Source organism: Dromiciops gliroides, chromosome 1 (assembly GCF_019393635.1).
Source record: "Dromiciops gliroides isolate mDroGli1 chromosome 1, mDroGli1.pri, whole genome shotgun sequence".
In the NCBI taxonomy this organism is placed as follows: domain Eukaryota; kingdom Metazoa; phylum Chordata; class Mammalia; order Microbiotheria; family Microbiotheriidae; genus Dromiciops; species Dromiciops gliroides.
Genome location: NC_057861.1, coordinates 611,972,093 through 611,998,445, shown reverse-complemented (window position 1 = coordinate 611,998,445; position 26,353 = coordinate 611,972,093). Strand labels below are relative to the sequence as shown.

Genomic DNA, 26,353 nt, shown 5'->3' with positions numbered 1-26,353 from the left:
TTTAAAGTGAGGCAATTGGGGTTAAGTGACTTGCCCTGGGTCACACAGCTAGTAAGTGTTAAGTGTCTGAGGCTGGATTTGAACCCAGGTACTCCTGACTCCAGGGCCAGTGCTCCATCCACTGCGCCACCTAGTTGCCCCTTTAACTTGATCTTAAGAATTTCAAAGGGGGGCAGCAAGGTGGTACTGCAGTGGATAAAGCACCAGCCCTGGATTTAGGAGGACCTGAGTTCAAATATGGCCTCAGACACTTGACACTTACTAGCTGTGTGACCCTGGGCAAGTCACTTGACTCTCATTGCTCCACCAAAAAAAAAGAGGAATTTCAAAAGAAAAAGTGTATAGGCTGTCTATTCCCCTACCTCAGCCCCCCACCCCCCCCATCCCAGCCTCTCACCCAGGCCTGGAATAAATTTACTCCTCATTTCTGTCTCTTAGAATCCCTAATAGGGACAGTTAGGTGGTTCAGTGGCTAAAATGTGGGGTCTGGAGTCAGGAAGACTCATGTTCTTGAGTTCAAATCTGGCCTCAGGCACTTAATAGCTGTGTGATCCTGGAAAAATCACTTAACCTTGTCTACCTCAAGTTTCCTCATCTATAAAATTTCCTTTTCTAGATCATTTTACAGAGGGGGAAACTGGGAGAAATAGGGTTAAGTGACTTGTCCAGGCTCATACAGCTAGTAAGTATCTGAGGAGAGGAAAATAGCCAACCACTCCAGGATCTCTGGCAAGAAGACCCCACAATGGGGTTATACTGGGTAAGGCATGACTAAAATGACTAAATAGAAACAACAACAAAGAATCCCTAATACTCTTTGAAGTTCACCTCAAGTATCACCTCCTATGGGAGGCCTTTTAAAATTTTATCTTCAGTTGTTAATGTCAACTACTTTTCATTCAACTACTTTTACCTCATTTTTACATATTTGTTTACATGCTTTATTTTCTCCCAATAGAATGTAAGCCCTTGAGGGCCATAAAATAAAACATCATTTTATTAAGTCTAACATGCTGCACCGGTGAGAAGTTAGGACTTGGAATTGATGGTTGAACAGTTGAAGTGATCAGAACAGATTGGTCCCTGTGGGAGTGAATTACAAAGAGAGGACAGTTTAAGACTGTTCAGCTATGGTTAGGGAGCAGAAAAGGGGAAATGAAACTAACAAGAGAAACACACAGCAAAGAGGAAGAGAGCAGAGAACCAAAGAAATGTTGTGTCACAGAGACCAAGGGCTTTACGACAGAAGTGTGGTCAACTTAGGTCAAATTAAAAAAAAAAAATGAACATTTTCCAAAGGAGCTTGTCTTCTATCAATTTTAAGGAATTTAATAAAATTTGGTAGAGAAGAGACACTGATTGAGACCTATTACTAACAACAACGGTACATAAAAGTGACAATACTCACACAAGCAAATGTTAGCACTTAGGGTTACAATTTGGCCACAGGGATTGGAATCTAGAAAGGCTGAGACTAATTCAAATCAGAGTTCTCTGAATCTTGCTCTGTGCCTTGTGTTATGAACTTTGTGGCTGCTCAGCACATTCATAGACCCTGTTGCTGTTGTTCAGTCATTTCAGTTGTGTCCAACTCCTTGTGACCCCACTTAAGGCTTTCTTGATAAAGATACTAGAGTGGTTTGCCATTTTACAAATGAAGAAACTGAGGCAAACACTGTTAAGTGACTTGCCCAGGGTTACATATGAACTTAGGTTTTCCTGACTCTAGGCCTGGAGCTCTATTTACTACCCAGTTGACTTCTCATAGATACTGCATCATATGACGATTTCATTGGTCATTTTAAAAGTATGTTTTGGGGGCTGGGGGACCCTAGTCAGGAATTATTTATTCAATTCAACAAATATATATATATACATATATACATACATATATATATATATATACATACATACATACACACACACATATATATATGTATATGACCCATCATTACAGGCCCTGAAGAAGGCTTATTCAGGCAAACAAACATGAGTAAGACAGTCATGGGGTTCCAAACCTTTTAATCCTCCCTCAAACCTCCCATGGCTCGCTTCTCACTCTCTCAGTGGAGAATCTTGACTCATATTTCACTGAAAAAAAAAACCTGAGGGCATTTCCCAAGAAGTCTCTCTTCTCCCTTCCTTCTCACCTCACATCACTCATGTCTTCTGCTAATATCTCCTTCTCCACATCCATCTCACATGAAGAGGTAACCCTACTCCTTACCAAGGCTAGCCTCTCTTCATGTACAAGGGATCCCACTTTATCCCATTTTCTCTGGCAAAGTTCTCCCTCTATCATCCTTACTCTCACTTATCTTTCTCTATTTACTGGCTGCTTCCCTGCTGTCAATAAATATGGCCATGTTTCCTCCATTGTTTTTTTTTTTTTTTAAGTCAAACTAAACCAAACCAAAAAATCTCTCCTTTGATCCACCCATCTCCACTAGCTACCATCCTGTATCCCTCCTCCATTTTGTGGTTAAACTCCTCGAGAAGCCTGTCTACAATAGTTGCCTCCACTTCCTTTCCTCTCACTCTGTTCAGAACTTTATAGTCTGACCCCTGACCTCATCATTCAACTGGAACTGTTTTGTCCAAAATTACCAATGATCTCTTAATTTTTTTAGGGGTGGGGGCGGGGCAATGAGAGTTAAATGACTTGCCCAGGGTCACATAGCTAGTAAGTGCCAAGTGTCTGAGGCCAGATTTGAACTGAGGTCCTCCTGAATCCAGGGCTGGTGCTTTATCTACTGTGCTACCTAGCTGCCTCCCCCTTTCCCCAATGATCTCTTAATTGACATATCTAAAGGACTTCTAAATATCTGCATTCTTGACCTCTCTGTAGGCTCTGATACTCCTGAGCACCTTCTTTTCCCTGATACTGTCTTCTCTCTAGGTTTTTTGTGATACTACTTTGCCAGGGTTCCCCTGATGTCTTTATTCTACCTGCCTGACCACTCCTCAGTTTCCCTTCCTGGATTTTTATTCAGATCATGCCCACTAATTGTGAGTGTACCACAGGATTTAGTTCTGATACCTCTTCTCTTCTCCTTCCTACCAAAAGGCAGTGGATAGAGCCCTGGGCCTAGAGTATGGAAGACCCGAGTTCAAATTTGACTATAGACAGATTAGCTGTGTGATCCTGGGTGAGTTACTGAAACCCTGTTTGCCTAAGTTTCCCAAACTGTAAAATGAGGAGATAATAATGGTGCCTACCTTGCAGGTTTTTTTGAAGGCTCAAGTAAGACAATATTTGTTCTTTTTTTTAAGATAATATTTTTAGGGGCAGTTAGGTGGCACAGTGGATAGAGCACCGGCCCTGGAGTCAGGAGGACCTGAGTTCAAATCTGGCCTCAGACACTTAACACTTACTTGCTGTGTGACCCTAGGCAAGTCACTTAACCCCAATTGCCTCACCAAAACATTTTTTTAAAAAAGTACATAATAAATTAAAAAAAAAGATAATATTTGTAAAAACAAACAAAATATCTCACAAAAAACTGCTTAGCATGGTGTATGACACATAGTAGGTTCCATATAAATGCTTATTACCTTTATACCTCTTCCTCTATACTACATCTGATTAGCTCCCATGGATTCAATTATCATCACTATGCTAATGATTCTCAGATCTCCTACCCAGTTCTAACCTCTGCTGATCTTCAGGTTTGTATCTCCATTTGCCTATTGGAAGTGTCAGACAGGATGTCCCACAGACATCTCAAGCTTAACATGTCTGAAACAGAGTTCATTATTGCTTTCTCTCATACAATATACTTCATCTCCTAACTCAAGTGTTTGCTCTGGCTGTCTCCCATGCCTGGAATTCTCTCCCTCCTCATTTCCACCTCCTGGATTACCTGTTTTCCATAAAATCCCAGTTATAATCCCACCTTCTACCAAAAAGACTTTTGTGATTCCCCCTAAATTATAGTGGCTTTGATCTTTTGATTATCTTCAATTTATCCTGTTTATACCTTGTTTGTATGTAGTGGTTTGCATGTTGTCTTCCCTATTAATTTGTGTGTTCCTGGAGAGCAGGATTTTTGGGGAGGGCTTTTCTTTGTATCCCCACATAGTAGGTGTCTGGCATCTGGTAGGTGCTTATTAAATGCATATTGACTGACAAGATCAGAGATTTAGAACTGAAAGTCTAAATCAGGATCTTCTAGTCCAACTCCCTCGCTTTACATAGGAAGAACCTGGGACTCAGAAAGGTGACAGAACTACTATTTGAACTCAGGTATTCTGACTCTGAACCTCGCCCCATTTTCACTGTTGCATGTTTTTTTTTTTTTTTTGTCAAGCCTTTGGATTTGACATGCTTGTAATTTAACAATACCACACATTTCTATAGAATATTAAGTTTTACAAAATTCTTTCCTCAAAGCAATAATGTGTGCTATAATATCCTCATTTTGTAGTTGGGGAAAATGAACCTGGAAGAAATTTTGTGGCTTATCTAAGATCTTACTTTAAGTTAGTGTGAAAATTGGGATTTAAACGGAGGACACTGGACAAGTCTGAAATTACTTACTACACCACCAGTGCTCCTTTAAGGGGAATAAGTCAAGTAAATAATAATGCAAGGAAAATGATAAGTGCCATAGGAGAGGTACCAAAAAGGCCTATGAAATTTCAAAATAGGGAGAGATTACATGCAAAGGGTAGACCAGAGAAGGCTTCATAATGAAGACTGCATTTGATAAAATTTTAGAGCAGGAAGGAACCTCAGAGATCATCAAATCCAACCTTCTAATTTTATAGGTAAGAAAGCTAAGGGCCAGAGAAGCTTTATGTTCTGCCCAGACTCAAACCCAAGTATTTTGACCTCCCCCCTTTAGGGATCTTTTTTTTTTTTTTTTTGTGGGGCAATGGGGGTTAAGTGACTTGCCCAGGGTCACACAGCTAGTAAGTGTCAAGTGTCTGAGGCCGGATTTGAATTCAGGCACTCCTGAATCCAGGGCTGGTGCTTTATCCACTGCGCCACCTAGCTGCCCCCTAGGGATCTTTTCATTATGCCACTAATAAATTTGAAGGATGGACAGGATTGCAATAGAAAGAGATTCAAGGGGTGGGCATTCCAGAAAAAAGGGAAGACCATGGGAAAAAATAGAAAGCTCATTGACCCCCTTTTTTAAAAAACATCAAATAAAATATTATGATTTAATAAAATTAGAGACATTTCTAAAAATAACACAATAGAATTTACATTTGGGAGTAGTATGGATCTCCTCCAATGTCTTATATTTTGGTTTACTTTCAATCTCTACCAACTCCAAATAGGCATTTCAAAGAGAAGCATTAGGAGCAAATAGCTTCAACATGTATTTGCCATTGTCAGTCAGGAAGAAAAGAGTAAATAGGTATACTGATAAGAAATGATGGTCATCATTAAATAATTTGCTATGCTTATAATGAAACTACTTTAAAAGGAAGTCCTGATTGGAAGTAGAAGATGATCTGACTGTTCAGTCACACACACACACACACACACACACACACACACACACACACCAACAGCCAAGAATATTCTCCCTAGGAGACCTCTGGCAACTGTGTCCCCTGCATTAGAATCATCCATTAATTTGCTGGCCACAGTGTGCCGTGTCCTTCCAATAATACTGCAAGAGTGGAGGTACAAATATACTGCCAAGTTGTAAGCATATGGCAAATCAATCAAATGAAAGCAAATCCAAGTGTTTCCTCATTATCTCTGTACCACACTCCCCCAAATGGAAGTGGATAAAGCACTAGCCTTGAATTTAGGAAATTTTGATTTAAGACTCGGCTCTTACACTTGCTGTATGATTCTGAACTAGCCACACTCTTTTTTTTTTTTTTTGGCAGGGAAATGGGGGTTAAGTGACTTGCCCAGGGTCACACAGCTAGTAAGTGTCAAGTGTCTGAGGCCGGATTTGAACTCAGGCACTCCTGAATCCAGGGCCGGTGTTTTATCCACTATGCCACCTAGCTGCCCCATAGCCACACTCTCAACCTCACTTTTCTCAGTTGTAAAGTGGGTATTGAAATATTTCTACCACCTTCTTCATACATGTTGTGAAGAGAAGCATTTTGTAATCATTAAAATTCTATATGTCAAGGTGAGTTGTTGAGAGGCAACATGGTATGATGGAGAGAGAGTCAGTCTTGAAGCTGGGATGACCCAGCTCTGACAAATAGAGCCCTTGTGACCTTGGATAAATCACTTAGTGCTCCAGGAATTTCTCTAAAACTAGATGTTGCTGAGAAGGTGCCAAACTACACTGATAGAAGGAATTCCCTACATCAATGAAATCACAGGTCCAGTCTCTATTCCTATCAATGTTAGTTATGACGAATCTTTTCTGACAATGTGAGATCAAACTGCTTGATACCTTTCACTACTTTGCTCTTCTGTGACTGGTACAATGTGGCTATTTAAGAATAAAGATGGTTTGATCTAGATGAAAAATGGATGAAAAAGTATACCACATCTAGTATTTATCTGAATTCTCTGTGGAAGACAAATGTTTAAGTCTAAACTTTTGACTGGCTAAGAAGCACAAATCTAGAATAATTTCTAGAAAACAACTTGTATAAATTGTCAAACAATGGATAAAAACAGTCAAAATCTAATTTGAATAAAAAACAACAGTTCAATGTATTATTGATGTTTTCTTTACATAATGACATGCAGATATAATTCATCTTGGCTACTTTCTTTATGTTCAAGTAAGCACAACTAATTTACTCTTGTTTTTGTGCAGTTGTTTCAGTCATATCTGACTCTTGGTGATCCCATTGGGGATTCTCTTGGCAAAAATACTGGAGTGGTTTGTCATTTCCTTCTTCAGCTCATTTTATAGATGAGGAAACTGAGGCAAACAGGGTTAAGTATCTTAGGGGGTCACAGAGCTAGTAAGTGTCTGAGGCTGGATTTGAATTCAGGAAGATGAGTCCTCCTGACTTTTGGCTCAGTAATTTATCCAATGCACCATCTAGCTCTCCTACTAGACTCATAAGGGAAAATTTCTCTATACTTCTACTCTCATAGTCTTTATTACGATGAAGTTTATATTCAACTACAGATAGAAGAGAGTAAGTTCTCAAATGTAGTAGATTAGAAGTGGAAGGGACCACAGATATTATCTCCTTCAGATGCATCAAACTCATGGCCCACAAGCCACAAGGGCAAGTAAAAATCCTGAGAGCAGCTGAAGCAGTCTAAAATGTAATTGGAAAATATTTAACAAAATAAATAAAAATACCAGACAACATAGCTGATGTTAATGTATGGTTTTCTAAGTCAATGTGACCCATGGGATTTATTTCTATTTGAGTTTGATATTACCAGTCTATTTCAGTGATCCAGTCTTGAGTTTTTTTGGGTGAGGCAGTTGGTTTTTTTTTTTTTTTTGGGGGGGTGGAGGGGAGGAAGATACTCTCAGTGAGGAAACAAACTATCAATGAAGATCTGTACCTCCTCTGCAACTTATCATCTTAGAGGGTAGCCTGGGGGCTCTGAAAGTTTAAGTAACTTGTCAAAGTTCATATAGCAACCAAGATCCTAGTTTTACACGAGGGGAGACTGAGAGGGACAGAGAGGTTAAGTCAAGACAATAAATTAATGGATTTAGTGGCTTAGCTTGGACTAGAACCCTGACTTCCTGATGTTCTGCTCAGTGTTCTTTGTTCTAAACCGATGCCGTTATCTGCCAGAAAAGGCACTAGCAGGATTAATAAAAAACCCATCTATTGTTATTAGATGCACCCTAAATATTCCCTAGCCATCTATCATCACCCTTGGACAACATGTGGCTGAGGGAACAAAGGAGAGCTGTATCCATGTAGCACTTTAGGAATGCATATGAATAGCATTTCATAGTAGGAGGAGGAAGAGGGAAGCAGCAGACAATGGCAAAAATGGCTCCTAATTTGGTCATGGCACCACCATTAAGAACCAAAGCAGCAGATTCCAACCTTGCTCCAAGACTTCTAGCTACAGATGTATCTCAGGATGAAAGTACCCTATGTTTAGATCTAGAAGGGATTTAAGGGTTTATTTAGTCCCAGATTAGGGATTATTCAGGCCTAGAAATGTTAAGGCACTAATTTAAGGTCATATTTGTAGTAAGTACCAGAGTGAAGGGTATTGAAGAGTATTGACTCTCAACCTAGCACTTTTTCCATTGTACTGCGCTGCTTCTTTTAGAGGTTTGATGTCCACCTCTGACACTCAGGAGCTTTGCGGTACTGGGCGACACTTAACATAGAGATCCCAGAGCTTCGGTTTCCTCATGTGTCCAATGGGAATATAGCAGCAACTCTTAGCACACAGGGTTGCTGCAGAGATCAAATGACTCTGAGAATTCTAGAATTGGAAGGATTATATCAGCACAGTCCAACTCATACCCAAATATAAATCCTCACTATACTGGTGAATCCAAGAAGTTCTCATCCAGCCTCTGCTTGAAGAATTATAGTAAAGGGAATCTCTTACTCCTTAATGCAGCTCATTTTACTTTTGTTTTTGTTGTTTGCTTGTTTTTCAGTTGTTTCTGATACTTTGTGACTCCATTTGGGGTTTTCTTGGAAAAGATACTGGAGTGGTTTGCCATTTCCTTCTCTAGCTCATTTTACAGATAGGAAAACTGAGGCAAACAGGGTGAAGTGACTTGCCCAGGGTCACACAGCTAGTAAGTGCCTTAGATCACATTTGAATTCACAAAGAGGAGTCTTTCTGACTTTAGGCCTGGAACTCTATCCACTGCTTCATTCTACTTTTGGATAGCTCTACTTATAAGGCTGTTTGATTTTCTATACAATAGCTTGTCCTAGATCCTATTCATGACAGTTTCCATTCTGTTGTCAATCTTGTACCTTTTTTTACCCATACCTTTATCACACAGGTACTATCCTTGTTCAAGACCTTACCATCTTTGGTGGGACTCTTTTAATGGTCATCTAATTGATCTCCCTGCCTCAAGTCTCTCCATCCTCCTCCAATCCATCCTCCACTCAGATGTCACTGTGGTTTTCCTAAAGCTGAGGTTTAATTGTATGATTGCTATGCTCATCTAACTCCATTAGTTTCCCATCAGCTCCTGGATGAAATATGAAATCCTATTTTTGACATTTAAAGTCCTTCAAAGTTGAGCCCTTCCTATCTTTCCAATCTTGCTGTACCTTACTCCCAAATCCACATATAATAGCTTCCTAGAGGTCCACTGAGAAAGTCTCCATACTCTTCCTCATAGATGCCACTCTTATCTCCTGATTCTGTATTTTTGTACTGATTGTCTGATATGACTGGAATGCTGCCGCTCTTTATTTCTTGGCTTCTTTCAAGAGTCAGCTCAAATTCCACTGTTTTTAGGAGGTATTTCCTAGTCCTCTGAATTGATAGTGTCTTCTGTCTATGCTCCCCTTACATTCAGACAATACATACAGGGTGTCCCAAAAGTCTTAGTGCAGTTAGGAGCTTATTAAAGCTATATATCTTCTATGTACATAATTATTCGCATGTTGTCTCTTCGATTAGAATGGGAGCTCCTTGAGGGAAGGAACAATGTTTTTTGCATTTCTTTGTATTTCTAGGACAACACAATGCCTGGTGCATAGTAAGGGATTAATAAAAGACCAAGTGATTGAAATCACATAAGAACTTCATTATAAAATTACCTTATTCATGCGGTGATCCCATACCATGGATCTTTGGGTTAGTGTTTTTTATAATGGAGTTTCAGGATTTTGGCTAAAGGGCATCCTGGTAAACTTTGAAAGAGTTAAAAAAATTTAAATGAGGTTCAAGTCAGATGAAGAATATTTTAGCCACAATACTCTCAATAGTAAATGGTTTGATTTGGTTCAGAGTTGGGGTAGGCTATACTATCTATGTCTGGAATCACTGTTGTGCTAGAATTTCAACATGGCTACCATGTGCTGTTATATTTGATATAGACACTGTGTTCTCCCGACTTGAAGTCTACATACAATCCTAGAGTCCCATATGGGACTACACAAGACAATCTTTGCTGTCATGGACTTTGGAATGGCTGATCCATAACCCATGGAACTTTCAAGGGTCCTAGATGAAAGTAAGGGATGGGAGGAAACTTGCTGATTCCTAGACCCTCCTCCTCCATATACACAATCCTAAGTGCTTGAGTCAAAAGAAAATCTAGATCACTTGTTTTCTTAAGAGAGGCACCAACAAAGTGTTTCTTTACATAGTGAGTTTTAAAAAAATGACTATACTATGAGGTCTCTAACCATAAAGGTATCTGACAATGTAGCCGGCATGAGCGTCCCCTGGCTAATGTCACAGCACTTCTGTTGATGTAAGCAGTGAATTCATTAGAAATGATCCCTCAGTATTTTAAAGCAGGTGGTAAACCCCAGCAAAATTTAAACCAAGTGCTGTCTGTTTTTAACTCATTAATTAAAGAAATTCACAGCCCTTAGTCTTCATGTCAATACTGAGGAATTAAATGAGTGTTTCTAAGAAACTTTCCAGAATTTCAGAAGTTGTGTGTGTGTGTTTTCCAAGAACAAAACAAGGTAATACTACTCTCCAATTTATATGGCACTACTTATGTAGTTAATGAGTTAGCCAATTTTCTTGTACTTACTCTTGGACCACTTCATACGTTTATTACCATCAGAAAGTGAATAATCAAAGCAAGAAAGGAGAAATTCAAATCAGTTTACTTTTCTTCTTACAAATAGCCAGAGGGAAAGGCTTTTCAGTGAACAAAGCTGAAACTTTGAGTCAAATGAAGTTTCTGGAATATCTGTGGATTTTACCCTTTTTCCATATTAGCATGACTTAAAACAATTTTTTTTATATTAGCATGATTAACTGAGACTTCTACAAATATGGATGCAGCTTTCAAACAGCTAACTGAAAGCTTACTGATTCCTCCCCAATCCCAAGAATTTACACTATATTAAAATTTTTCTTTAAACCCTATGGGCACAAAAAGCCCCTATAGACAGCTTTGACAGATAAGGAATAATGATTTTCAAGTACATGTTGAGGGCAAGTGAGCCATAAAAGTTTTAATCTGAAAGATCTGAGCAGATAGAAATTTATACTCTGGTTTTAAAGATCCACCAGACCTTGGAAGTTAAATTGATTCTTTGAAAATGCCATTTGCATCATCCTGAAATCATATAGCTTGTCAGAAATGAAAGAATTGCTTATGGATACATTTCTTTTGTGTTAAGTACTTTCTATACCTTGGGACTAATTATGATCCAATGTATGACTTCATAGAGGTTTAACTCTGACTTCCCTGAGACCAAAAATACCAGAATGGTAGTTTAATCAAATTATTTGGTATTTGTAAAATCAAGTGAGTCCATTTTTATAAGGGACACAGTGGATCTTTTATAGGTGGCACAGTGGATAGAGCACTGGCCCTGGAATCAAGAGGAACTAAGTTCAAATCTCACCTCAGACACTTACTAGCTGTGTGATACTGGGCAAGACATTTAACTCTAATTGCCTTAAACATCCAGGGCCATCTCCAGTTGTCCTGATGTATATCTTGCCACTGGAACCAGATGGCTCTGGAGGAGAGAGTGAGGTTGGGGACCTTACACAGTCCTCCCTCACTTATATCCAATTCAGTGCATGTTATGACATCACCTTGATGTCATGGGCCTCTTTGAGAACCAAAGACAAACAACAACAATAAAGCTTCCAGCCATCTTATTGGCTGATTTGAGTTGACACACAATAGTCTCACTGACTAAAAAGAAATCAGATGTTGCAGTGACCATATTCTGGCTCAATTCCATTGTATTCAGTTGGACATGGTTGTCAGCCTGAGGGATAGTTCATGGTACTTCATAGAAGTTGGCCCTGATTGCAAGAGGACTTTACATGAAATTAATTCCCAAATACTGACTACAATATTTGGATTTTTTTTGTTCCAGTTTTTTTTTTTTAGAAAAATATGAACAAGAAACACCAAGTGAAGTAAAATTGGAAGGAGATATAGATACAAAAATTGCATTTAAAAAAAGAAATGAAAAGGAAAATAAAGTAATAGCAGCTTTTTTAAATGCAAAGAAACTCATTTTCATATGAAAATTTGCTTGGTATTTGGAATGAATGATCTGTAATAAACACGACCTGCAGCCTGGTTCCTATTATCCAAGCCAGCTCTTCCAGCATCTGCTGTGAAAGCATTTCAGAAACACATGGAACACGGCTGCATAAGAAAGAATCCAAGAAACCACAGACTTGAGCCGTATGCTAGTAAAGGCAACATGCCTTCCACTTTTCTCTTTTTGAAAACACTGAAAAGGAAGAAATAAAACATCTCAGCATTATAATGGGGGGCAACAGGGAAAACCAAAATGATTTTGCCTCTATATGTCCAGAAGAGGCAGTGTGGTGTAGTGGATATAGCTGACCTAAGAGTCAGGAAAGATCTGGGTTCAAGTCCTATCTGTTATTTAACCACTTTGGGTCCCAGGCAATGCTCTGAGATGATTTTAAAAAATGATAATGTTTTGTTTTTTGTTTTTTGTGAGGCAATTGGGGTTAAGTGACTTGCCCAGGGTCACACAGCTAGTTAGTGTCAAGTGTCTGAGGCCGGATTTGAACTCAGGTCCTCCTGTATCCAGGGCCAGTGTTCTATCCACTGCACCACCTAGCTGCCCCTAAAAATGATAATGATGATAATAGCTAGCATTTGCATGGCAATTTAAGGTTTGTAATGTGCTGTACAAATCCTATCATATTTGATCCTCAACTCACTGAGGAAGGTGTTATTATTATCATCACTTTACAGATAAGGAAACTGAGGTAGGCAGAGGTTAAGTGACTTGCCCAGGGTCACACAACTAGCAAGTGTTATGGTGAGATTTGAATTTGGGTTTTTCTGAGGGGAGTCAGGAAGTCACTATGGTCCAGTGCTCTAATTACTGTACTACCTATCTGCCTAATTGCATAATAGTTGATCTTCACTGGTGGAGATTTCTTCACCAGGGATCACCTACATTGGTAAAATTTGGACAAGTCTGGTGAAAAAAAAGGTCCAGGTAGCATTTTTTTTTTTTTTTGAAGTGGGGTTTTATGCAAGCCATTTAATCCATGTTGGAAATCCATGATGGTGTAGAAACTCCTTTCATTGATACAAAACAACAACTCATCTGGAATGTATAGTCTTAGAGAGTTACCTAGGTCACTGAGATATTAAGTCACTTGTTCATAGGCATCTAGCTGGTATGTGTCAGCAGCTTAAATTGAATCAAAGCTGTTTTGACTCCACAGCTGGACCCCTACATACTATCCCCAGGAATGCCTGTGTATCTTCCTTCATCCTGCATCAGCATGATTCCTAGAGGGTGGCTTTCCCAGTATCTGAAGGGATTACCTGATAGACCTTTTCTTTCCTTAGACAGGGACAGTCAACAGCCCCCAATTCTCAATCAATTCCGGGGACATATTACCAGGATATTCCTGAGATAACTGGGATAACCACTACAAATACCACCAGGACCCCATGAAGGGAGCTACAACTAGTAGATTGTGGAGGTGGCCACCAGGTTCTCAATGAAGCACCTGCCAGAGGAGTGCAAATCAGGAAATGCAGCCTCCAATGTATGACTGTAGTTGCCTTAGGGAGAAGCCCCTAATCCTGGTGAGCACTTACCTTCCTTTTAGGATGGTGATCTGATTCCCAGAAGCAAAACCCCATCAGGAGGGGAAGAAGCCACAAGTAAAGGTTAGAGGTGAATAGGCAAAGCTTAGAGTAGGTAAGAAAGGGAAGAAACAAAACACAAGCAGATGGGTAAAAAGAGCAGTAGAGAAAAGATGAGGGCTAGAGTAAAAAGGAATAATGGGTCCCAGGACAGCCAACAACACAGCAAAGTGAAAAGTGGGAAGTAATATTAGAAGGTTGAGTGGCAGGTAGAACCAAGATTACATGAAGTGAGGGTGGTTGTAGAGAAGAAATCATGCTGAATATAAGTCCATAATCATGGTTAGGGAATTTAATAGAATGTGACAGAGTTACTAGAATCTGAGAAAGTAGAGAAAGGTCAAATGGCACAAGAAACAGAAGACCATAAGAAGATGGAAGTCTGAACAAATCATTGTAGAGGCAAAGTTCTAGCAGAAGCTAAAGATGTCCGGAGGGGAAGAAAACAGGGGGAAAATACAGGAGATAGGCTAAGTGAATGGAATGAGCAACATAGGCATTCCAGGGAAGACACAAAATGTTTTCACCACAAAAGACATGTGGACTAAACACTAGTCATAATATGATAGGCTTTTATGAGTATTCCACTTCATATTCCAAGATTTTTCATCTCAAGTTTTCACAATGCATTTTGGGAAATATTTTAGCCAAAAGATACTGTTGTAGATTACCTGATGACCTATACAGATATTAAGAATTAGATTAGGAAGAGAACCAACTATGTAAGTAGGAACTCTACCATTTGTATCCAGGGCATTGCTGATTCCATGCCAATTTGCCATTTTCCCGAGTGCACTGAATAGCTTGCACCAAACTATTAATTTGATATTCCTCAGAATATTTCCCGCTTTTGCCTTTGTCTACATAGATCCAGATCAAGTGAAAATTGAACAAATATTTGGTTTGCATGATCAACGAAGATCCCAATCTGGCTAAGCAAGGGGTTGGGGAGGAGAATCCATTTTGAGGCCTGATTGAATTGTTGTTTACATTCATTACATTAACCAGATATAATTGCCAAGTCTTCACTTCCCTTTCTACTAGGCAGACACAGAAAAGGTAACAAAAAGATCTCTCTAGGAAGCAAATCATTCTCAGCGCATACTATTTTCTTTGACAGCTCACAAAATAATTTGGGAATGCAGGTATAATTAGACTTGCACACAGTGCTCATGTAAGAGAAAACCTGCCAATCAAGATGATGCTGCCTTCAAAAAAAAGCAGTAGAGATTCTGTCTGTGACAGTCAGAGATTGGATAGTCTGAAGGTTTTTCAGGAGGCTATATAATCAAGCTTGTTTTTTGTTTGCAATTTTCAAATGCATGTAGGTGTTTTGTAGCATCTGAACAAGACAACAAATCTCTACTGAAAATTATTATTATGCTATTTCAACATCACAATGGAATGTGTATTTGGGAAGAGCTGGTTTGCAATTTGGAAAGGAGAAGGGAGGATGGAGTCATATCCCTCTGTTCCTCAGGTTACTTGGGAATCAATCAACAAGTTGCCTACTGTGTGCCAGGCAATGCATTAAGCAATGGAGATACAAATTATATGAATGAGAGAATCTCTACTCACAAAGAGATTCTTCATAATGTAGCCCCAGAAATATATCTATATCAAATTTTTATGTCCACACATATCACAATTTTGAAGTTTGAACAAAAGAGCAGAAAAAAATGTTATTCCGGCTAACATTTAAATAAAGTGGAAAGGAAAAAAACACCAAGGAGACCTCAAGACATGTACTCACTATTTGGTTGAGTCAGATAACTGATATTCTCGTCTTCTATCATAACACTCTTGGATTCCAGGATCATCCCATAAACTTTTTATTGCATCTACATATGGATTCTCAAAAGCGGACACCTTCTCCACATCAACTTCTCGAACTAACTGTGCATGGGCCTGTTTTGGAAAAAAAAAAAAAAGAAAGCAACAACTTCAATTCTCTTTTAGTCAACTAAAAATGATCTTTCATTTCCAATAATTATATTATAGCTATTGGTCATAGCTTCTTTCATAAAATGGATAATGCTTTTTGAAATGTTGGGTTTTGAAAGATAACCCACTTCCCAGTTCTTCCCTAAGAGTAATCTTTGAGAATATCATGAACATAATTAAAGTCAATGGAAAAAAAAAAAGAAAAAGTCAATTGAAGACCAACTCAGTACTCAAACCTTCAACAGAATGTTAACCTCTTTGTCATCTGAGAATCACAAACTTGGTGGAGTTAATATTACTAAAGGGGTATGTGTGTGTGTGTGTGTGTGTTGGAAGGGTGGTGTTAAAAGGTGGAGAATGAGAAACTTCGACTTTGTTATAAGCAAGGACACTGTATTTGAGACTCCCTTGGTGTATGTTTGTTCATATTAGCATATTCCTACTTGTATCAACTATGCAGACCACTCAATTAACTAGAATTCCACGTCTTACCATATTCTAATTTTAAAAGATAGGAAATTAAAACAACAACAACAATAACTAGATAAATCAGATATTTAGGTTTCTATATTTTTAAAAGGAATATCCCCAATAGTTCATACATACATCCTACAGTCAGTACATATTAAAACAAATCTTCTACACCTATGATATTCTGTAATAAACAACGATGTTCAAAGATTATCAATTCAATTCGACTTAGTTCAACTCAGTTTCCTTAGCAGTGAAATGGGGATAATAATAGCACCCACCTCAAAGGGTTGTTTTGAGAATTAAATAAGGTGAATGGTAAAGTGCTTAGTACAGTGCCTGTATGCACTATATAAATATTAGATATTTATTATCGTTGTTGTTAATTCAGGTGAATGAAAACTCAAGAGTGCAAGGAATTAATCTACATGCTGGGAAGAGAAGACAAAAATGACACATCTTCTTTCTTCATTGAGTTTAAATTCTGCTGGTGGGGCAGCTAGGTGGTGCAGTGGATAGAGCACCGGCCCTGGAGTCAGGAGGACCTGAGTTCAAATCCAGTCTCAGACACTTAACACTTACTAGCTGCGTGACCCTGGGCAGGTCACTTAACCACAATTGCCTCACAGACACAAAAAATTCTACTGGGACAATGCAATAAGCCACATGGTTCTGTGGAAAAGTGTTAGCTTGAATTCTGGCTCTCTGTCATACTACCTGGTAGGCCTTGGGCAAGTCTCTTCACTTCTCTGAGACTCTGTTTCCTCATTTGTCAAATGAGTGTAGTTGAATTAGATGACCTCCATAGTCCTTTCCACCTCTAAATATATGATCATATAAAATTAGTTAAGTAATAATAAATCAGAAGTAATTTGAGGAGGGAAAGAACATGAACATCCTGGGGGGAGGCAATCAAGGAAGTCTTCATGAGTAAGTCAAGGTTGAGATGAAGAGTGTGTGCATTCCAGGAATAAAGGGATGGTTTGTGAAATGCTCAGAGGTAAGGTTGTGGCACACCATGGGCAGGGAATAATGAGTGCATTTTGGATAGAATGCAGAATGTATGAAGGGTACTCAGATGTGATATGGATGGAAAGGTCACCTCGAAATGGATTGTGGAGGACTTTAAATGTGAGGCTAAGGAATTCCTACAGTTCAGGTTTAAAATTTAATTACTTAAGGGGGCATCTAGGGGGTGCAGTGGATAAAACACCAGCCCTGGATTCAGGAGGACCTGAGTTCAAATCCAGACTCAGACACTTGATACTTACTAGCTGTGTGACCCTGGGCAAGTCACTTAAGCCCTATTGCCCAGCCCTGCCCCCCCCCAAATTAATTACTTAGCTAGCTTTAAATGGCACTGACTTTTGGTATATACTGTCTTTTGCCCTAGAACCAGTCAGTCCCCTAGTCAACAGGCATTAATTAAGCACCTGCTATGTGCCAGATGCCGAAGAAAGGGCTAGAGATGCAAAGAAAAGCTAAAACAATAAATGCTCTTTGTGGAGTTCATATCCAAGTAGGGAAAACAACATGCAGAAAAAATGTGTACCTAATCAGGGAAGTGGGGTGGGTCATGCTGGGAGGAAGGGGGATAGGAAGAGGCATTCTGCAGAAAGTGGGATCTGAGCTAAGTCTTGAAGATTTTTTGGGGGGCGGGGTGAGGCAATTGAGGTTAAGTGACTTGCCCAGGGTCACACAGCTAGTAAGTATCAAGTGTCTGAGGTCAAATTTGAACCCAGGTCTTCCTGAATCCTGGCCTGGTGCTCTATCTACTGCACCACCTAGCTGCCCCTTGGAGATTTTTAAGTAGGAAAATGACATTGTCAGACCTATGCCTTAGGAAGGTTGTTTCAATATATGTGTGGAAGACAGATTGAAGAGGGAGGAGAGTTTAAGCAAAAAGACCAGTTAGAAGACTATTAAATAGTCCCAATTGAGAGGTGATGAGCTCCTGAAACAGAGTGGTAGTGGTGCAAGTAGAGAGAGTGAAGTATGGAATCAATAAAGATTCAGTTACATTCATGATACTATATTAGGGCAGTAAAGTCTTTAGATACATTTTAGAAGTATTTTTGACAGGGCTAAAACAAAAATACTTTTCTAATTGATTATTAATTGCCTAGGGGAAAAAAACAAACCATAACCTGATAGTTCTTGTTAAGACTTTATATAAGATATATATAAATATTTAAACACACACATATAATAACCCCAATAAGTTCAATATTTTGAAAAGAAAGCTTATACATGAAAGAAATCTCTCTTGTTTCAAACAAGTGAAACATTTGACACATATATGGCTAAATCCTGTTGTTTCTACTTCTCTAACCTCTCTTACACATGCTTTTGTCTTTTGACCAATCCAGTGTAGGTCTTTGACATCCTAAGGGCATATAGAGAAATAATTCTGACCACAAGAATAAAGTGGAGTCATTTAAGAGATGATGTGAATATCTGGGGAAATTGCTAATCATCTCTAGCTTTTAAAAAAATACACTATAGAAAGTAGAAGCAACAGTAAGTAGATCATGGAAAATGAATGTACAGGGTAAGCCAAAAGTCATGATATTTTAATAACTTTTTGAAAAGTATTTTTCCTTTATCTTTCACCATTTATGAGATTTGATTTTTCACACATAATGTAAATTCATTTCCTATATATACTGTATGTGATAGTATGGTATTGTAAATTAAAAACAAAAAATATAGGAGTTAATAAATATTGAAATTTTTTCATGACTTTTGGCCCACTCTTTATAATTTGACATGTGCTTGAATAGTGTCATCAGTGCTAAAACTCAGATTGAGTTGAGACTGATACAGAAGGCTAAGCAAAACAAAGGTGTGTTTGTTTTTAAAGTTAATTGATTGGATCTTATGATGATAACAGAAGACAGAGCTACTCAATTCTAATCTTCCTAATGCTTTCTCTGCAAATGAAATAATCTTAGGAATGGTAAGGATGAAACAAAAATGGAAGATAGGGATTTGAAATCTAAGATAATCATGGAGATAGTAAGAGAGCACTTAAGTTGCTTTGGGGATGTTTAACTTTGTGTTTATCCCAAATGATATCCTAATGATAAGGCCCTCTAAATTAAAATATTTTATTTATTTTAATGAAAGGTAGTATGGCATAGTGACTAGAGTTGGCTTAGAAATCAGGAAGGTCTGATTTCAAGTCTTACCTCTTATAAATTATGGTTGTGTGACCTGTGGTTTTTATTTCTCAGTGTCCCAGGCAATTTCCTAAATCTATAAATTGCAAATTTATTCTTGACCTATACTGGTAAAGGGATTTTCTTATTCAGAATTCTCTACACCAGTGAAATCATAGGACTAGGTCTCTGTCTCTGTATATATGTATATATGTGTATATATATATAGAAACATATATATATACACATATGTATATATTCAATTACTTCAATACAAAGATGGCTATAGGGTAAAATGCTCCTCCTTCTCATCCCTGGCCCCATGTTGGGAAAATGTCTCAGGATCAGGATACGTAATAGGTCAAAGGCCTGTAGACTACTCAGAAATCTCAAGTTTATATATCATGAATACTTTTTTTTTTAAGAGACTAGGATGGGGGCAGCTAGATGGTACAGTGGATAGAGCACTGGCCCTGGAGTCAGGAGTACCTGAGTTCAAATCCGGCCTCAGACACTTAACACTTACTAGCTGTGTGACCCTGGGCAAGTCACTTAACCCCAATTGCCTCACTAAAAAAAAAAAAGAGACTAGGATGGCAATGGACACAGTGAACACCAAACAATTATCATAAAAATTGAATTTGACTCTTAGGAAATAACTGATTACTGATGTAGAAGTTACTTCCAAATCAACACCCTTTGTACAGTCATCCCATCAACTTGTTAGGGGGGAAAAATAAATTCAACATCAAATTAGAAGAGAATAAGGACAAGAAGCAATGGTAGACAATTAAAATAGCATGAACATAACTTATTTAAACAAGCTATTGACATAAAAATGGGAAACAGATCAAGGAACAGATATTGACATAAATGATTTCCTATAGAAGTTTAATCAATGTAAAACAATTGCCATAAGGAGGCAGAGAAACTGCCTCAACTAGCAAACACTTGATCTTTTTGGCAAGTGGGGAAAGGGGGAGTGAGGGGGAAACAACATCTGTTTAGAATAGAAATTCATTTGCAAAACCTTACAGAGTAGAATGACAGAAGATTATGAACAGTAAATCTAAACTTATAAGAGAGCAAGAAGTGTTAGAGGGAAAAAACAAATTTGTAGAATGCTTGGATTGATGCCCAATTATGCCAAATCATCCCAAGAGCATTTAAAGTTGAAACTGGAAGACAACAAACAAGGGAACAGTGAAAAACAGCTGTCAACATTTCTATAACAAACTATTTTCTTCATCAGTGACAGCTGAACCATCACATTCAGATTCATCAGAGTTCCTGCTGTGTTGCCTGAAGATACAGAAAAGGCACTAAAGAAAAAGAAAAGAATAGCAGCTGGACCAGATCAAGTACACAGAGAAGAAATTCATCCTGGAGGCAACAGAATTTTGAGGGTATTGACGAAATTAGTCTCAAGATATCTGAAGAGGGGAAAAAAACCCGCACACAATTGGGGGGGAAGCACAGATGGTATCACTACCAAAAAAGACTATTGAGGGAACATCAATAACTATGGAAACATATGCCTATTTTCTCACCTCTACAAAATCTTTATCAGAATAATCTGTACATGTATCAAGGGCATGATGGAAGAAAATATAAAAAAGGAACAAATAGGCTTTCAAAAAAAGGATGTTGTTTAGTAGAACATATCTTTATAACCACATAATTGACTCAAAGTTGGAGAGAGAACAAGATCCCAATTTTTGGTGTTTGTCTATGATAAAAAAAAGCCTATGCAGAATTAAAGGTTCTCCTCCAACAAGGTGTCTCCCATGTGTACATTAAGATCAGATAACAACAGAGAAAATTCTGTACAATAAATATCTGAGTTATAAAGAAAAAGGCAAGGTGTAGAACCAGGAAGACATACTCTCCAAAAATGTTTTCCACTTTCATGGAAGACCAGACCCAAGATGGTGGCCAGCAGGAGGCTGATGAAGGAGCTGGAAGAAATCCGCAAATGTGGGATGAAAAACTTCCATAACATCCAGGTTGATGAAGCTAATTTATTGACTTGGCAAGGGCTCATCATTCCTGACAACCCTCCTTATAACAAGGGAGGCTTGAGAATAAAAATCAACTTCCCAGCAGAGTATCCATTCAAACCACTTTCATGGAAGATATCCAGCACAGAGTCCAAGTGAAAGAGATGCTCCCCATAAATGTTGTGATCCTCCAGGAGGAGGAGGATGCTCCTGTTTGTAAATGATATTGTCTTTAAAAAAAAAATCAAGCACCAAAACATGTCAGAGCCTTTTAAGTGAGATTAATAACCATTGACAAGAATTTAGATGAGCAAATGCATGCAGGAGTAAAAAAAGTACATGAATGTCTATTGTTTAATCTATGATAAGCCCTTAAATGGCGAGCCCATCAAGCAGGTTCATTCATACATATAACTTGGATAGGCACTGCAAATGTATAATAACTTGAGCACAAAACCATATAGAAGGAAGAGGGAAGACTGGACTCTATATGGAAAATTGTCTAGCACTTTCAAAGGTTTTTAAAAGTCTCTTAAACAGAAAATCCAACTTTCAAGTGCTATGAAAAATGCTGGCTATTAGTAATACTAATATTCTCTTTAAGACCTATTGGTGTTCTCTTTACCATTTTTTTCTTTTCTTCCCCCCCTCCCCCAGGGCAATGAGGGTTAAGTGACTTGCCCAGGGTCACACAGCTAGCAAGTGTCAAGTGTCTGAGGCTGGATTTGGACTCAAGTCCTCCTGACTCCAGGGCTAGTGCTTTATCCACTGTGCCACCCAGTTACCCCAAGACCTATTTCAAAGGAATTGTTATACCTAAAAATGTCCGACTAAAAAATCTGTAGATTTGCCTTTAGAATGTCTAATGAAAGAAAAGGCCTTTAAAGGCTACTGTTATTCAAGAGTATGTTTTCCCATTTGTTTAATGGAGGCATGGCTAATAATCCTATAGTACATTTTCTATCATAAGATTGAATTAATTATCCATAGGGAGAAGTGAATGAGAGTACTCTTTGAACTGGGTAAAAGCTACACAGTGACGTAGGCTAGTGTAGGTAAGGATTCTAAAATAAATTCCACATCTACTATTAGGCCAAATGTGTCATTTGAAAGGCATACTCTTTCTGAATCTGGAGCACAGTTCATTTCTGTCAAACAGTTTTGACACACGACACACTTTTAATTTTTATTAAATGTATATACAGTACCACTATAGCATAGAGCAATAGACCAAACCCAGAGTTAGATAGAAATGGTTTCTGTTGGGGATAGAGTTTATGAAAACACCAGCAATAATATTAATAATAAGCACTTATGTAGCACTTTAAGGTTAGCAAAGTGCTTTAAAAATATTACCTCATTTTGTCCTCATAACTTTCTGGGAAATAGATGTTATTTTTATCCTATTAAGGGCTGTAAAGGGGAACCCTAAACTTGCCTTTTTGATTTGCCACATTTTCCGGAAACACTGGACCCACAGCATGCAGGAGGCCCTGAATGTGTCAAGGATGGACACCCCCTCACCAGCTGACATAATTTGTTGCTTGCACCCCAAGCTAGATGCCCTGTGTGTCCTTGGGAGGCAAGACAGGTGCCAGCCAGCCTGTGTCAGCCTAGGAAAATGCTTGTGCAGCTGGGGTCCTTTGCAGATAAGCAGACCCTCCTATTTTCATAGTCTAGTGTTCCCAAGGGGGGAAAATATGCAGCTTTTGTCATCACCTTGCTCCTCCTCTTCAGGAGGGGCTTTGTCCTTTTTTCCACTTTTACTGCACCATGCCACACCCATTCCTATTTTTTCCTCCTCCTTTTGTTCTACTGTCATAAATATGCAAACTTCTGTAAGGACTGTGAACTCTTTGGGTTCCACACCATGTTCATTTATTTTTGTAAAAACTTGGTTTTCACATAAGTCTTGTGACCGTTGTGATTGCCTCTTGACAATCCCCAGGCTGAGGGAGGTTAAGTGACTTGCCCAGGGTCATACAGCTGGTAAGTAAGTATATGAGCTGGATTAGACCTCAGGTTTTTCTGACTCCAAGTTCACCACTCTATCCATTGTGTCATCTACCTGCCTCATAAGATAAACAGTTTATATACATATAAAAAACATAAGCCAATACAGGGAAAACAAATTATTGGCTAGAATGCTCTGGGAAGAAGGAGGAATATGTTATTACCTTCATCTCCACTGTCAGCAACATTAAAAATATTTAGGTAAAATTAACATCATCAACAAAAATCAGAGTGATAGATTTGTCAGAAATGCTTCAGTTCAATTTAGTTCAACAGGAAGGAGCTAGTGATTGCGTAAGCCAGCTTGGACCAGTTCATGAGAACCTGTTATTAAATTTTTAATGTGAGCATTTGCACCTCAGAAACTGACAATCACTACAAATCAATCATCACTAAATTGTTTGCTTTATTGTTTTGTTGATTGCCTAGATTTAAGAAAGTATTAATAATGCAGAATAACTGCCCCTCCCTCCAGGTCATTAAACATTTACAAGCACACCCTTGTATTGCTCTATAAACATGGTTTGAGCTCAGCAGGAGTACAGCAGAAGGCTCAGAGAATGAAGTCATCACTAGACTGGAGAACGGGCTGTAGGCTAATAATACCAACAAGTGACTTTTATAGAGTTCTTTAAGGTCTGCAAAGTATTTTACATCCAGTATCTCAATTGAATGTTACCTACTTGAACCCTGTAGGTCATAGAAAAAAGTGAGTGGCATAACTGGGATTAGGATTTAGGAAGTCTTTTGATTCCCAGTTCAGCACTCACTTTTTGTATGTGATCTATGGGTAACATTCCAATTCGAAGATTCTATGACATAATCTTGGGAAAGGAACTGTCCCTCACTAAGGCTGTTTTCTTTGTCTTTGAAAAATTAAGGTGGGGCCAGGATGTCCCAAGTCCTTTCCAATGCTAAAATTCTATGAGTCAAAGTATTTTTTATGCTTATACTATATGACTAACATTGTTCAAAGTACTGGGGAGGAAGACCCCACTGTGCTGTCATCCCCTGTGTCCAGAATGAACTTCTCCTCAATTTCTCCTCTTAAAAGCCCTAGCTTCCTTTTGGGTTCAACTCATGTGGAAATAATTCCTACTAGGAGAAGCCTTTTTCCTGATGTCTCAATTGATCTTCCTTATATTATAATGTATGTACTTATTACAAAAGAATAAAAGAAACAATCCCTTGGAGGACCATCTTGCATGTGCTACTCTTCCGGATTTCAACTCTGCTGAACAAGATGCCCCTGTGCTGGGTACTTCCTGATGTCTTCCCCCCTTTTACTGCCTCCTTTTTTGTTGTCTTCCCCAATTAGACGGCAAGCTCCTTGAGGGTAGGGGCTATCTTTCTTTTTATTAATTATATCCCAGTTCTTTGTACAATATCTGGAACATAGCAGATGCTTAAATAAATGTTTATTGGATTGGACTGGATCAAGACTGGATGCTGTCATTCCCCATGCACAGAATAAACTTGTTCCTAACCTCTCCTCTTAGAAATCCTAGCTTCTTAAAAAAAAAATTTTTTTTTTGCAGGGGGCTTGCCCAAGGTCACACAGCTAGTAAGTGTCAAGTGTCTGAGGCCAGATTTGAACTCAAGTCTTCCTGAATCCAGGGCCAGTGCTCTATCCACTGTGCCACCTAGCTGCCCCCAAGTCCTAGCTTTTTAAAAAAGCTTACCTCATGTGTTACTTCCTGTGGGAAGCCTTTTCCTCATCCTTCAGTTGATCCTCCTCCTATTATAATGTACAGTCAATCCTCAACATTCTCACCTTTAATTTTCACTACTTAGTAACCTCATTTTCACTTTTGTATTGGCAACCATACACATTCATGGCTATGCACAGTAGAGAAAAAAAAAGAGAGGTGCCATGTGCAAGTTTATATTCCCCCAAAGGAGGAAAATATTTACAAAAGTATTTGTAAATCTGCTGCCAAAGCGTTAAAGTAGCTTCTCAAGTACATGGTGAAGGAATTGAAAAGATGGGAAAACTGGCTGTTTGTGGGTAAATGAGATGGTGGTCACTCCTGCCCTCTTTCCAGGGCTCCCCGAGCAGCATCCCAGCTTAGATCAAGGAGCAGTACAGAGCAAAGCACTGGGCCCACCCTGAGCCCTCTTGGGCCAAATTTCTCAGCTCTGACCAGGGTTGTTGACTTATCCTAAGCTGTGTGCTTTACATGGGGAACAATTCTACCATGAAGCAGAAAGATTAGAGATAGCAGGTTGCCTTTTTTACTTTTTTACCTTATTGTTCTTCTGGCATCACTGCCCCTGTCCCTCCCAGTCCCATCCTGCTTTGCCTCTCCTCTCCCCTGCATATATAGGCTATTTCATGGTTACTTTGTTAGGAAAAGTAGCTATTATCAAAATTAATATTTTGTTATAAATCCTATATCTGATTGCTTTCCACCTCAGGGAGGGAGGAGCGGAGGGAGGGAAGGAGGGATAGAATTTGGAACTCAAAACTTTAAATAAAAATGTTTATTATCCTGTAAAAAAAAAGTTTAAAGAATTATTTTTGTTACAAAGAAGCGTATACAGAAAAGTGTATTTTCAGCAATCTCTAGCAAAAGATGACAGTTTTTGGTGGTCAAGGGAACCTAACTGCCTACTTCCCAGAGTGTTATTGAGACAATACTTCCTTAGTAAGAATTGAGGAAAAATTGTATATGTTTATCTATTTATGCATTCTATCTATTCTTTCTTTACCCCTAATGGAATTCATGCTGCTTGAAGGTAGGGCCTATATTTCAATTTGTCTTTGTGTCCCTAGAGTACTGCACGGCACCTTGATAGATTGGATTGGTTTCAATTGGATGTGCACAGTTTGGTTTGAATTTCAATGTGGCAGCAATTGACTGACCCCTGTCTCAATTATGAGCTTAGCTATTAAACCTACCTCAAACTTACAACAAAACATGGTATGTGGAAAATTGTTACCACCTGTCTGTTGCCACCAGACAGGTAAAAACCAAGTCATTTTTATTGCAAAATCCAGTTTATCTATAGTCTTGCTGCTAGGGATGATTTCATTTAACTATATAATAATAGCTGACCT

The 26,353-nt window shown here is 38.6% G+C and overlaps 1 protein-coding gene across 2 annotated transcripts in view; it reads right to left on the bottom strand.

Annotated features, from left to right (window-relative positions):
* The window catches only part of GNAQ (G protein subunit alpha q), a 409,874-nt gene that overhangs the window by 116,987 nt on the left and 266,534 nt on the right, over positions 1 to 26,353 (bottom strand). For both annotated transcript variants that reach the window (XM_043971286.1, XM_043971293.1), the window contains exon 3: positions 15,457 to 15,611. In XM_043971286.1, the coding sequence (XP_043827221.1) occupies positions 15,457 to 15,611 (155 nt within the window). The remainder of the gene's footprint in view (positions 1 to 15,456; positions 15,612 to 26,353) is intronic.